Source organism: Taudactylus pleione, unplaced genomic scaffold (genome assembly GCF_031769625.1).
Source record: "Taudactylus pleione unplaced genomic scaffold, aTauple2 ptg000244l, whole genome shotgun sequence".
Taxonomy (NCBI): domain Eukaryota; kingdom Metazoa; phylum Chordata; class Amphibia; order Anura; family Myobatrachidae; genus Taudactylus; species Taudactylus pleione.
Genome location: NW_028284646.1, coordinates 13,714,931 through 13,727,387, shown reverse-complemented (window position 1 = coordinate 13,727,387; position 12,457 = coordinate 13,714,931). Strand labels below are relative to the sequence as shown.

Below are 12,457 nucleotides of genomic sequence, written 5' to 3'. Positions count from 1 at the left end.
AGTCCCTTACTCTCCATAAATGGGAGATAAGCAAAATAGGACTGTTAAATGTAGTGTCAGCGGATAGTGTTTGACCACTTATATCCTAACATGAAATATGGGCTGCAGTTGGCAAATAAGGGATGACCCAACAAACAATTGATAAACAAAAATGACATTATTTATTAGATTAATAGCATTATAATTCAACTCAATATTGTCATGGATAAATTAAATATAAAAATAACAATTGTTTTCATTATTGTAGGTTAAAGGAATAATTGAAAATACAAATAATTTAAAAGCACAGTATCACATGTTAAAAGTTAGGCTTAAAAAATAAAGCATAAAAGAAAAATGATACATTCAATACTACCTGAGGAAGCGGCCAGGTGCTGTGAAATGCATTGCAATTTTAAGTGAGAATTTTTGTTTTTGATTGGGCTGTATAGGCTGCGGTGTACATGACAGGAGCGTTCAGAGGTTGCAGGATGTCATTTCAGGCACCCTACTAGCCAGATCGGGGACCGTGGGACAGCAACGGTGCCGCGCACACCTCTAGTTACAGCAATGCATCCAAGTATGCCAGCTTAGGCTGTACAATGCTACATACAGCACAAGAGCTTTGGGAAGTCCCCATAGGATGAAAGAAAAAACAAGATGTTTGTACTTGCCATTGAATCCTTTTCTCTGATTCCATGGGGGTCACTGGACCATTCCTTTACTCTCCTCTGTCCTGTTTTTTATTATGGTTGTTTTCAATTAATGTTTGTTCCGTTCTCAGCGGTCTGAGTTTTTATTTTGTCAAACAGTATATTCTTCTCCGCCTTCTCATGTACTCGCCTGTTCCTTTTGGGCTTGATTGATTAGGAAAAAACAAACAAACCACTGAACAGCCAATCTGGGTATAGAGGGGAGGAGCCTGAGTTAGAATGGTTATTTTGAGAGTGTATTCCCTCTCACTTCATCAACTACAATATGTCTCCAGTGCAATTGGAGGACACACCATAACTACAGGTACACTTGGAGTACTCCCTTTTTTTTTTCTTTTTTTTTTTTTCTTTGAGTATAAAACATGCATCTAGTATCTCTATCACGGATAGCAGTTGGATCTTGTGGTCCTCATGACTGTGGACTACAAAATGTTTATGGAGGGAATACAGTTTTCACACAATCTAGTGTGACCAATCTTGAGTTGTGAACTAATATTTCCCATCTGTCTTCGCCTACTGTTTAGTGTCTTACCAAGACTCTAATATGTTTTTCTTACTATTACATTAGGGACTTTGCACTGTTTTTTCTTTGTTTTCTTATGATCTCATTAGTGTAGTGCTGGCATCAGGAGGTATTGACCAGTAATGGTACCTCCACTGCCAGCTCCAGGCATCCCTAGTTGCAGCTGTGGGATGCCAGCAAAGTACAAGCTGCAGCATCCTCTTGGATGCAGACGTTGGCATATGTGATATATTCGTGTGTATGTATGTGTGTTTGTGTATATGTATATATATATATATATATATATATATATATATATATATATATACACACACTGGTAAAGATCGTTTCTGCGAAAGTCAGATGGAGTTTGAGCTTTTGGATGTAGTGTCCTATTATTGCTCATCCAGTGTCCCCCATGGAAGAAATATATAAAAATAGTCTTGTGTGACATATATTTCCCTTTGTAAAAGTTAAACTGATTCAGTGAATTAAAATGTGTGTGTATAATGTCACTGTTTAGGCATTAGAGGTTGAGCTGGAACGCCTGCAGAAAATGAAGGAGGAATACGAGAAAAGAAATAATGAGCAGGTGAGACCGGCTACATTGGTTTAGGATGAATGAAATTGTTGATTTTAGAGGGAGACATAAACATCCTGTTCAGATGTGTAGGTGTGTAATAAAACGGGCAGCGCTCATGTCTCCCTTTCTGCTGTAGTGTAAGCGTATTGAGCTGTTTATGGGTGAAGTTAGCAGCTTGCACAAAGAGATAGCTGCAGCAGCATCCCAGAGAGAGAACACCTTGCAGAGACAGCTGGAGAAGGAGATGAAGTCCAGGCAGGAGCTGGTGGAAAGATATATGGTAAAAGATGTGTCATATAATGTAACTCTAGGGAACACACTTACCCATAACTGTACATGTGTAAGGTTTTCCATCTTTTTCCCAGGAGCTGGAAAACAGAGTTAAGAGGCTCCAGGATGAGAAGACGGTCACAGAAAGGAAACTAAGAGATGTTAGTGTGAAGTCAGAAGGGGTGAGACTTGTGTCACTAAGTTGTAGCTTAGAGTATATGCAGTACATGTATATAAAAGTTATTTGCTAACGCTGCTCGAAGTTTCTTATCTGCACCAAAACTATAACAACCAATTACCACTTATCTAGTATCTGTCTAGTGCAGGTTAAATTATAAACCAAAAAAGCGGTACTGTGCTCGGCGGTGTGTTTGTCATATAATGAAAACACTGACAAATTTTAATATTGATATATTCAATTTACTAAGTATATAAATAGGGATTTCCAGTGTAACATAAAAAGTATGTAAAAAAAACTAAATGGAAAAATGTAGAATATAAGGAATAAAAAATATATGCATATGCCCAGTTAAATGTCACTAATAGTCCGGTGTTGTGGGTATAGCCGGACTGTTATTGACATATAACTGGGCACGAGCATACATTTTATTATTCCTTCTTGTTTAAATTTTTAGTGCCTCCGTACATGCACTGCCGCTGGCTAGCACGATCCCCCACCACCACTATCCTCTCTCAATTATCTACCCACTGATCGGTGAACGTGAGCTCTCTCCTCCGGTCGGCTGGTCTCCGGTTCTTGGTGTGTGACCCTGGTTAAGCTGACTGAGATTCCGGTTTACAGCGCACCGGAGGAGAGAGATCACTAATCAGCGGAACCCCAGCTGCAGGTAAGTGTTTGTTTTTTGTTTTGTTTTTTACTGTTTATTTATTTTTTACAGTAATCCGCTTGTGGTCTATATAGACAACAAAGCTGATCTCAGGGGGCCGACTCCCGGCTCTGCTCTGCCCTGCCTGTCAGAGCGGAGCAGGAGTCGGGGGAATTAGGGGGAGAACTGCTTAACGCCATCTCCAGATGGCATTGTTATAGCAGGGCTCCCACCCGGTATTTTTTTCACAAATATCTGGTGTTAAATGACAGCAACAGCAGCATATATTGGATATAAGATAATGAATCTGTGTAACAGAGTTTAGTTAGGTCTAGCTTGTTGCAGATAAGATTCGATATACATAATGATGATAGACATGCATCATTTTTATTTTATATCTGATCTAAAATAATTCCATATAGCGGAATACAGCAGGATCTAGTTTACATAATGACAGTAAGACTTGATTAGCGCAATAATAACAAGTAATGTAACAGCACAGGGGTTAATTAGCTTAGTTCAATCTATGGTCACACTGGAGTCCTAGCTATATAGTCTAAACTTAATTCAGCTGTGTGTTACCATCTTTTCTCATTAAAATGTTTGCCTAGCTAGAAGGCGATCAGCTGAAATGTGAGCTACTCCAGTGAGTTTACAATCTGTAGCTAGGGTCTAGTCTGACCATAGATGGGACTATGCTACTCAACCTCTGGATTATTACATTGCTTGTTGTTATTGCGCTTATTTTTCTAACTATAGACGCTATTTTTACTATGTGCCATTTTTATCCAATATTTCACTGTTTACCTGGAAGTTATTTTGTTATTCAGATTATTTATTTTTATTATACTAATAAAAGTTATATTTTAACAATTCACCCAAAACATATGCTTCTCTTTCAAAATACAATTAGCTCTTTCTTAGTCTGTGGCAGCACCACCTTGGTATTACATGGGTTAGTATGGAACTTGTATCATATCAGGAACAATTTTCCAGTACAATACACTCTAACTCTCCTGCTGTATATGATTTTCTGCAAATATACCTTTTGGGAAGGGAACTATGAATCAGTGATTGAATTGGATTTGGCATCCAGTTGCTGCTTCTTCACTTTCCCAGAATAGATCATACCCAGCAGTCCTTACCTGTTGTGGTGCAACAAACACTAGTATAATCAGACTCCATTTCGGCTGATGTCAGTAGAGACATTTTCTTGACATAATGTTGTAGCTGTAGGGGGAAAAAAGTTGCATTCAAACACATTTTGGTGCCTACTCAGAGTTGTATAGACAAGATATATCTGGGACTAAATGAGTATATTCACCTGTATTTTGAGTTGTACGCATATATGTGGCCACACCACTTCTGTCTGTACACCTGGTTTCATAGCCGCTATTAATATCTGCATGCACTTGGACCTTATCTATCCTCTGTGCAAGAGATCCAGCAGGAAGTAGACCTATCTCTGTGGGACATATTCAATTGGGCGCGAGACCTGCAGGATTTGTGCTATTCAATTAAGTGCGGGCATGTCTGATTTCCCCCCCCCCCCCTCGAGGACTAATTAAGCAATTGGAAGTTTCCACTGGCTTAATTAGTCCTTAATTAGTCACCTTCCGAGGCACACTCTTCTGCATCCTGCGTCCGGACCCAGTCTCACACTGTGTGTGTGAGTGTGTTTGTGTGAGTGTGTGTGTGTTTGGCCCCCTCCCCTGTAACGGGTGCTGGGAAAACAACATCTCCCAGCAGCCCATGCTCCTCCCAGCAGCCCCCTCCCAAGTGACAAGATGGAGGGAAGGACACCGGGAGCCGCGGAGATCCCCGGACACATTTTTTTTTTCACACACTGCAGGGTTTTTAACTCTGAAAAGCCAGTGACCATTTTTTTTCTATTGGATACCGCGGGTATCGGGAATGCGCATACCTGTGGTAATCCGAAATTGGGCGCAAGGTTTTCTACCTCGCTAAACCTCGCGCCCGATTGAATATGCCCCTGTGTATGCACATCTTTGCATAGCCCGCTGTTCTGTCTACATGCTCTCCGATGCCCTTGCTAACTTAGTCTATGTGCAGTCACCCTGTCACCATTCAGTTATGCCCATTCAGCCACAAGTGACGATTCTCCCGTACTGCACTCAGCTACAAATGTGCGCATTGCTAAAATCCACAAGATCCATATGCAAAATGGGTTTATAAACGACTTGGCATCATCTCCTTTGTGTCTGCAGCAAAAAAATAAGCCTGCTCCTATACTTTTATGCCAAGTGATACAATGAATCCTAGCAATGGGGCCTTGGCATGCTGCTATTTGGGTGGTCCCAGCCATATTTCTTTTTCTTTCATTGCCAAATAAACAACCATATTAACATCCATATATATAATAATAATATTAAGCCCTGACGTTTAAAATGTAATTTAAAATAAAAGTAATAAATCTGTTTAGATAAGGTAATGTCTCAATATAAAGGACTCAATTTACATATAACATGTTGGGCCACAGGAACCACCACTGTATAATATATGTATAATCATTTTTACTTTTTATTCACTTGCAGATAAGTCTTACCTGTCGGGAAGCTCATAACTGGTATCATTCTCATGAACCACACTTGGAGCTTTTGGAGAACAGACATAGAAGCTGCAGAGAGGTGAGACACCTCTAGTATAGTGCACTTTAACTTGTGTCTCTAAATATGTATGCAAGACAGTGTTGTGTTCATGGTTACCACCAGTGGCTAACAATAAGGGAAGAGGCCCCTTCTGCAGGAACAATATAGTGCTGATCCTTAATGCCTATGTACCCCCCACATAAATACTAAGCATTTTATCTGCACACTACCTAGTAACTTATTCAGGTATTGTGGCTCTGGTACATTACGTTATTAGTACGTGGGTCATCATCAGTGGTTGCTCAGAGTCCTCTTTAAATGAGGCATAAGTATTTTCTGCATCTGACTTTTTTTTTTCCTTTTGTTTTTGGGACTGTTCACCTGCCCAAATAGACACACACAGGCAGATGCTTTCACCCAATATGATCTTTGTTTAATGTAGCCAAGACTGCTGACCAGATCACATGGAGCTCATGCAGTGCCTTCAGATCACGACCAACAACCAATTAAATTTTCTTCTAGTCAGATGTTAATTGAGATTAGTTGTTCTTAGTCTTCCAAATTATTGCTTGTATCGGCAACTCAAATTATCCTTCAAGAAGTCACTATAGTATGTTCATGTTATACATCTTGATTACTTACACTTTGAAATAGAATTGGTGGGTTTATAATAGTTTGTTTCCATCCTCCTGTAGGATGTTCCAGAGTGTATCCATGTGAAACGTCCACAGTTTCTTACCCACTCTACTATGGAACACTGGGAGACCAAACAGGGGCTTAAGTTGATTTCCAGAAACTTTCAGATGAAAGAGAACAGAATACCACCTGGGGACCAAGTTCAGACGCTTCTGGAATAAACTGCTATTATTAATTCTGTGTTCTCGGTAACTGTTAGACCAGGCCCGCTGGCCCTATTGTGTGCTAAATTTACAAATTGGGACTTGGGTTCTAATGGGAAAAAGGTCATGCCCCATCTCATGGTGATTGCCCTAGTGGCCAAGAAAGTCACAAAATCTCGTCCATTTCTTGGTTGTGTGAAGAAATTGTATATATTGACAGCTCAACAACAGCTCTACAGATATTGAAAAAGGAGTGGTCAAATTTAATGACAAATGGGGCTTATATTTTAATCAACTAGATTCAGTGGTATTTAATGTGACAATTGCTTTCCTCTAATTAAGGTATTCTTAGAATACACACCCTCATGCTACCTCTTATATTAGTACTTGGTGAAATGTTGCAGTGTATATACCCAAATCTATGACTTATGGATACCCACTTCCCCCTTTTTTTTTCTTTTTAATGTTAGTCCTATTTTTTTATCTGTTTTCTCAAAGAGTCTGTATCTTTTCACACTACTATATATGACACTTTAGTCACCAAGACCACTCTTTTGTTATCAATACTTTATTTTATTTTTTGTAAGTTACATTGATACATAATTGACTTTAGTTGTTACATTTTTCTGTAACAAGTGATTGTTCTACTATCTGTATTTTTGTTTCTGAACTATTTTTAGATAATCTTTATACATACATGCTCTGTATGTAAAACTTTAAATCTGAATAAAAAGATGTTTTACATGGGTGGGTGTGTGTATGTATGTATATACAGTATGTGTGTGTGTGTATGTATGTATGTATGTATGTATATATATATATATATATATATATATATATATATATATATAATTAATTTAGTTATTGGAATTCAGATGAATCTTGAGTACTCTTTTTTTTTTAATTTTCTTTTTAACTACTGCTGTGAAACAAGGAAATTATTGTAGTCACAGATGTAGTGCTTCATATATTGGCTAGCCGAAAAGAGCCAAACTGCACACTAATGCTGGGCATAGACTATACAATTTATCTGTCAGACATCTGGCCAATCTGGCTGGTTGGAATGAAAACCTGGTAATGTATGGGAGCAAATGACAATTGACCACTTGCTCACAAACACTGGAAAAAAAAAGACAAAAATGATCATTCAATCTAACTGGTTAAATCAAACAAATTTAACCAATTTGAACAATCCTTTTTGTCTGTTTTCCAGTGTTTAGACCACATGGTTGAATGTAATTTACCAGTTTTTTATTCCAACCAGCCAGATTGGACAGATGTCTGACAGATCATTGTATAGTGTATGCCCAGCATTAGGGATAAATTTAGTAAAGATCGATTTTAATTAATTTAAAATTGAAATCGATCAACATTGATATGTTTCAGGGGCTAACGCACACATTTTCGAACACTTAATAGTTATCAAAAAATGGCTGATAGTAAGTGTGTAATTTAGCCCTTGAAACACAGCATCAATGTTAATTGATTTAGATTGATTTTTTAATAGATTAAAATCGACATTTAGTATATTTACCCCTTTAAGTAGTCATATCACAGGGAGCACCATACAGTGTGTTGGCTGGAGACCACACATAGCGATGAGGTCACCCAGATAGAGGGTCATGGCTTGGCAGCTGATCTGTTTCAGTTTCATAAGAATAAAATAGTTTATCACAGACTGAGATCCCTGCTAAACTATACTCACATGCTTTAGGTCGCAGGCAGCCCTAGCTGACAGGTTCTTGGTGATCAAAAATTCCAGATCCGGCACTCAGACCCGACAGTGCAAGGCTGAAGATGGAGAATCCCAACCCTAAACCTTCCTTATTGGTGCCTAACCCTAACCCCCCTTCCCGCACTCTAAACCTAACCCCTTCCGGGGGTGCCTAAACCTCCCCGGGGGGTGCCTAACCATAACTTTCCCTTAGGTGTCCCTAAACCTAACACCCCCCCCCCCCCTCTTCCTTCCCCGGGCTATCCACGCATATATACCTGGATCCATCGGTCGAGATTCCTGATGTCAATGCCGGTATCCTGATATCCCTCCGGTGTCTGTATATGAACGGCCAGCATCCCGTCCGCCGGCATTCCCACTTCGTCTCGTGCCGGTGAATTATGGGAATGACTTACATAGAGTGATCCACAAACAAAGTGACCAAGCTAATGACATATGGGTGTTTTGCACAGCTGGGTTCATTTGCTGCTTTCTTCTTTTTTAACTACCAGACAATGCGATTTTGTAATGTACACTAAAACATTTTAACTGTGTCAGCATTTTAACTTTAAACATGATTGTAATGCATCATGTTTAACCATTTAACTACTTACCTGGCATGGTTTCAGGTTGACCACACCAGAAATAAATAACCAGAAAAAGAACATTGGTTATTTATTTGTGGTTTCTGCTGCCAACCTATAAGCACAGTGGCTAGGTGTATCTGTCCCTTTCTTCTTTATATATTTCTAATTTTATTATTTAGTTTTTATATTTTATGTTCCATAGCGCCACAGGTTATTCTCTTCTTTTTTTGTTGCTCAGTGACCACACCAGGAAGTGTGTTATTTGACAGGGTCGCAGTAACACACATTGGGCGGCTGTCGGAAGATAATCTTCCAGCTGCCGCCACTAGCAGAGGAACTTCCTGGCCCCTCTGCATCCCTTCATCCTTCCCCAGTGATTGCTGTGCTGCCATTTACTGCTGATAGGTCACCAAAGAGGAGCAGTCGACGTGAATAGCCCCCAGTGTGTACCCAGTGGCTGCTCAGAGCAGCAGCTGCCAATGAAATGCAAAGTCGCGATGCTACGATCATCAATGTTCCGAATTTATGGGTCACCAATATTTTAAAATCGATTATATTGTTTTGTGTTTAAAATAAATTACATTTGTTTTTTTAAATTGTGTTGGATAAGCTATAAATAGATGTTCTTATTCAACCATAAAAAACTGACCATTTCTGAGCATTTGTTTTGTAAAATGTATAATGCTGGGCATACACTATGCAATTATCTGTCAGATATTTGTCCAATCTGGCTGGTTGAAATGAAAATCTGGTAATGTATGGGAGCAGATAACAATAGAAATTTGCTCCCAAACACTAGAAAACGGACCAGATTTTCCTTCCCACCAGACAGATTTGACAGATATCTGACAGATAATTGTAGAGTGTATGCCCAGCATTAGCCAGTTAAGTGGATAAAGCTATTCTTAAACATAATTAGATTTTTTTTAAATCAACAATTTTGGGGATATTTTGAAAGGGAAAAAAATAGATAATTTTTTAAAACTGTATAAATCTACTTCTTGTAGGACTTCAGTCGGGCAAAAAGAGAAGCCAGATGCAGGGTGTGGGCAATTCTGTTAGGATCGCTGATCACAGTCTGGGTGGTGAGCGGTGCGGGCAGCTGAAACTGAGCCCCGTGAGGTCGGGCTGCAGGAATACTGTCTTTCTCCAGCCTTGACTGTGTGCGATCCTGTGAGGATCGCCCTCCACTATGCCCAGGCAGGGAGAAGGAAAGTGCAGGGGATCTGAGGGAGCCGAGGGTTCGACCCTGCCTCCTGAGCCTGGCGGCTGCTGCAAGATCATCTACCAGTAGCTGCCAGTGGGCATTTCTGACACGTTTCATCAGATGCAACAGTGTCGGAGAAATCCCAGGTTGGCGTGGTCGCATCTGATGTGACCATGCCAGGCAGTTAAAGTTTTATTGTCAATACAGTTATAATGCTTTTAACTACCACTACAGCTGTCTGCATTCTCCTGACGACATTTTGACTCTCGACATATTGACTAGTACTTGCTAGCCAAAAAGAAATAGTCTCTCTCTTGTAGACTGGCAACTAGGCACACTAGGAACTAGGCAATATATTGAACACTTTACCATCAGGGATTTGTACATTTGGATGTCGGGGATTAGGCTATGTATTGCACACTAGACCATGATAACTGGACTATATATAGATTGTGCAACTAGCAAAAAGTTAGTCTGCTTTTGTACATTTTTCTACCAAAATTTGCGATCTTTCATATTGGCAAACAGGGGTTTAATTCTGTACTTATAAGCTAGTCCCCAGGAAATGGGTTCTGTATTGCACACCAGCCAATAGAGCATGATCCCTGCATTGTACTTCACAATGAAACAATGGATTTCAGATTTTTATTGGTATGGGCATCATTTTGGAGTAACATATACTCCAATGAGTAATATATACTCCAGTGATATTGGACATTTGTGGCCTGACATGTTTGGCCACCTTAACTGCGTGTTTTTTAATATGAATGTTTAATGGTATATGCACGGACACCAGTGGCGTCAGTTCATCCCAGATGCCCGGAGGCAAGTTATAATTTGGTGCCCCCCCTTGTCACACTGTAATATAGCAATTCGCATGCAGACAAGCTATAGATAGACGAAGGCAGCAGCTGATGGTCTGACACGGAGCTCTCCACTAGTGTATGGTGGCTTCTCAGGTGTCGGGAAGAGGTGCCATGTATTGGGCGGCCATGATGGTACGCTCCGGGTACATAGTTACAGCCCTAACTGGGGTGAATATGTTGTGGACAATGGAGGAGGTGCCCCTTCAGAGCTGGAGCCCGGCGGCAGGCTCCTCCATTGTCTCCCATAGTTCTGCCCCTGACGGACACTTAGTTTACAGGTGTAAGATACAGAAAAATAAATAGTTGAAGACTAATAAGGGACACAAAGCTCAAGGAACTGTTTTGGTTTTGAAAACATCTTACACTACCTATGTCTAATGAAATTATACTATTACTACCTGATTATTTAAATTAAACTCCCTAACAACTCTGTACCACTGGGCACCTCTTTAGAGATGTATTATTATTGAAGTGTTTCAATTTGGGGTTTTAATGGTACATTACAGAATATAGGTATTAGTATTTTGTCACTCAGAATATCCTTTTCAATAAATCACTGTGCAGCATGTTAAACAAGCCTTGATTTAATCCTTTCGTCCTTGAGCTGACTTATTTTGCTGGTGTTTTTGTTTTTCATACACCATAAATATGTCTGGTGTTTGATTTATATTCGGATCTACTGTGTTTGATTCCCATATTTATTATTTTATGGTGTTGATTTGTACCAGACAATATAATTTGCCAAGTGCAATAGATAGTTTATAGCAAAGATAGGCTTAAAAGTTCTTTCTTCACAGTCTTTGAAGGTAGAATACCCAGAGTACTGTACATGTACAGTGATTACAAAAAGTATTTACTCCCTTTCTTACCTAATTAATTTGATTTAATGGGAACATTTATCACTGATTGACACTGAAATAAAATGTTTGGATTTTTCTTGGACAATAATTGATTATATAAGTATTTGTAAGTATTCATTAAACCTATATTGCAGAGGTTCACAAACTCAGCCATTAGAGTCCACATTTTAAGGACGGGGGCATATCTATTCATTGGCCAGAGGGTAAAATCGGTGGCAGTAAGACTGAGCTCTGTAATGCTGGAAAAGAACTGTGCTGCTGGAGCTCAGCCCACCAGTGCACCAACACAGGGTCACACACATGCTGCTGGCGGCCATCTTCCCCAGATAAACGACACACAAAAAAGCATCTAACACAGCTGGACCCTTCTGACTGATCCAACCCACCTATTGCTGCAGCTGATTGCTGGTTAATCCACTTCATCTGACGCCAGTGATTACATTGCACTATATTACTTGCTATCACTTTTAATATCAGATCATATTGAGAGAGGAATCTGGGAAATCCTGACTTCCTTCCCTACTCCAAAAGTGTTCAGCTTAGTGGTCTACTGGACATATCTTATTCAACTGCATATTATTACTTGCAACGCCAATTGTACCCTTTCACCACAGCTCTTATTAACCATATAAATCTCTACTCCTGGACTAATAAAAAATATGCCCATGGATAAATACGTAGCCAAACAACAAAGGGGTCCAAAAGGCGGCACCACTAATAAAACCAAGGAGAAATCTCCGACAACCAACCCGCCCTCCCCCTCTTCATCTCAAAGGGAAGATATTGCCACCATGGTGGGAGTCCCTTCACGCTTCAGTTCTCAATCTGTACAACTCGCCCAAGAAATATCCGACCTTGTATCACCACTTCTTGACAAAAAATTAGTCGGACTCACAGAGCT

At 39.8% G+C, this 12,457-nt stretch overlaps 1 protein-coding gene across 4 annotated transcripts in view; it reads left to right on the top strand.

Moving 5' to 3' along the window:
• CCDC150 (coiled-coil domain containing 150) overlaps nucleotides 1-6,866 on the top strand; it is a 183,867-nt gene extending 177,001 nt beyond the window's left edge. For 3 of the 4 annotated variants that reach the window (XM_088479720.1, XM_088479723.1, XM_088479722.1), the window contains 5 exons: nucleotides 1,718-1,786; nucleotides 1,914-2,057; nucleotides 2,143-2,229; nucleotides 5,430-5,522; nucleotides 6,179-6,866. In XM_088479720.1, coding sequence (XP_088335846.1) covers nucleotides 1,718-1,786; nucleotides 1,914-2,057; nucleotides 2,143-2,229; nucleotides 5,430-5,522; nucleotides 6,179-6,340 — 555 coding nt within the window. In that variant the 3' untranslated portion in view covers nucleotides 6,341-6,866. Of the gene's footprint in view, nucleotides 1-1,717; nucleotides 1,787-1,887; nucleotides 2,058-2,142; nucleotides 2,230-5,429; nucleotides 5,523-6,178 lie in introns of those variants that run through there. The other variant, XM_088479721.1, reaches the window with a different exon arrangement.
• The last annotated feature ends 5,591 nt before the right edge of the window (nucleotides 6,867-12,457 follow it).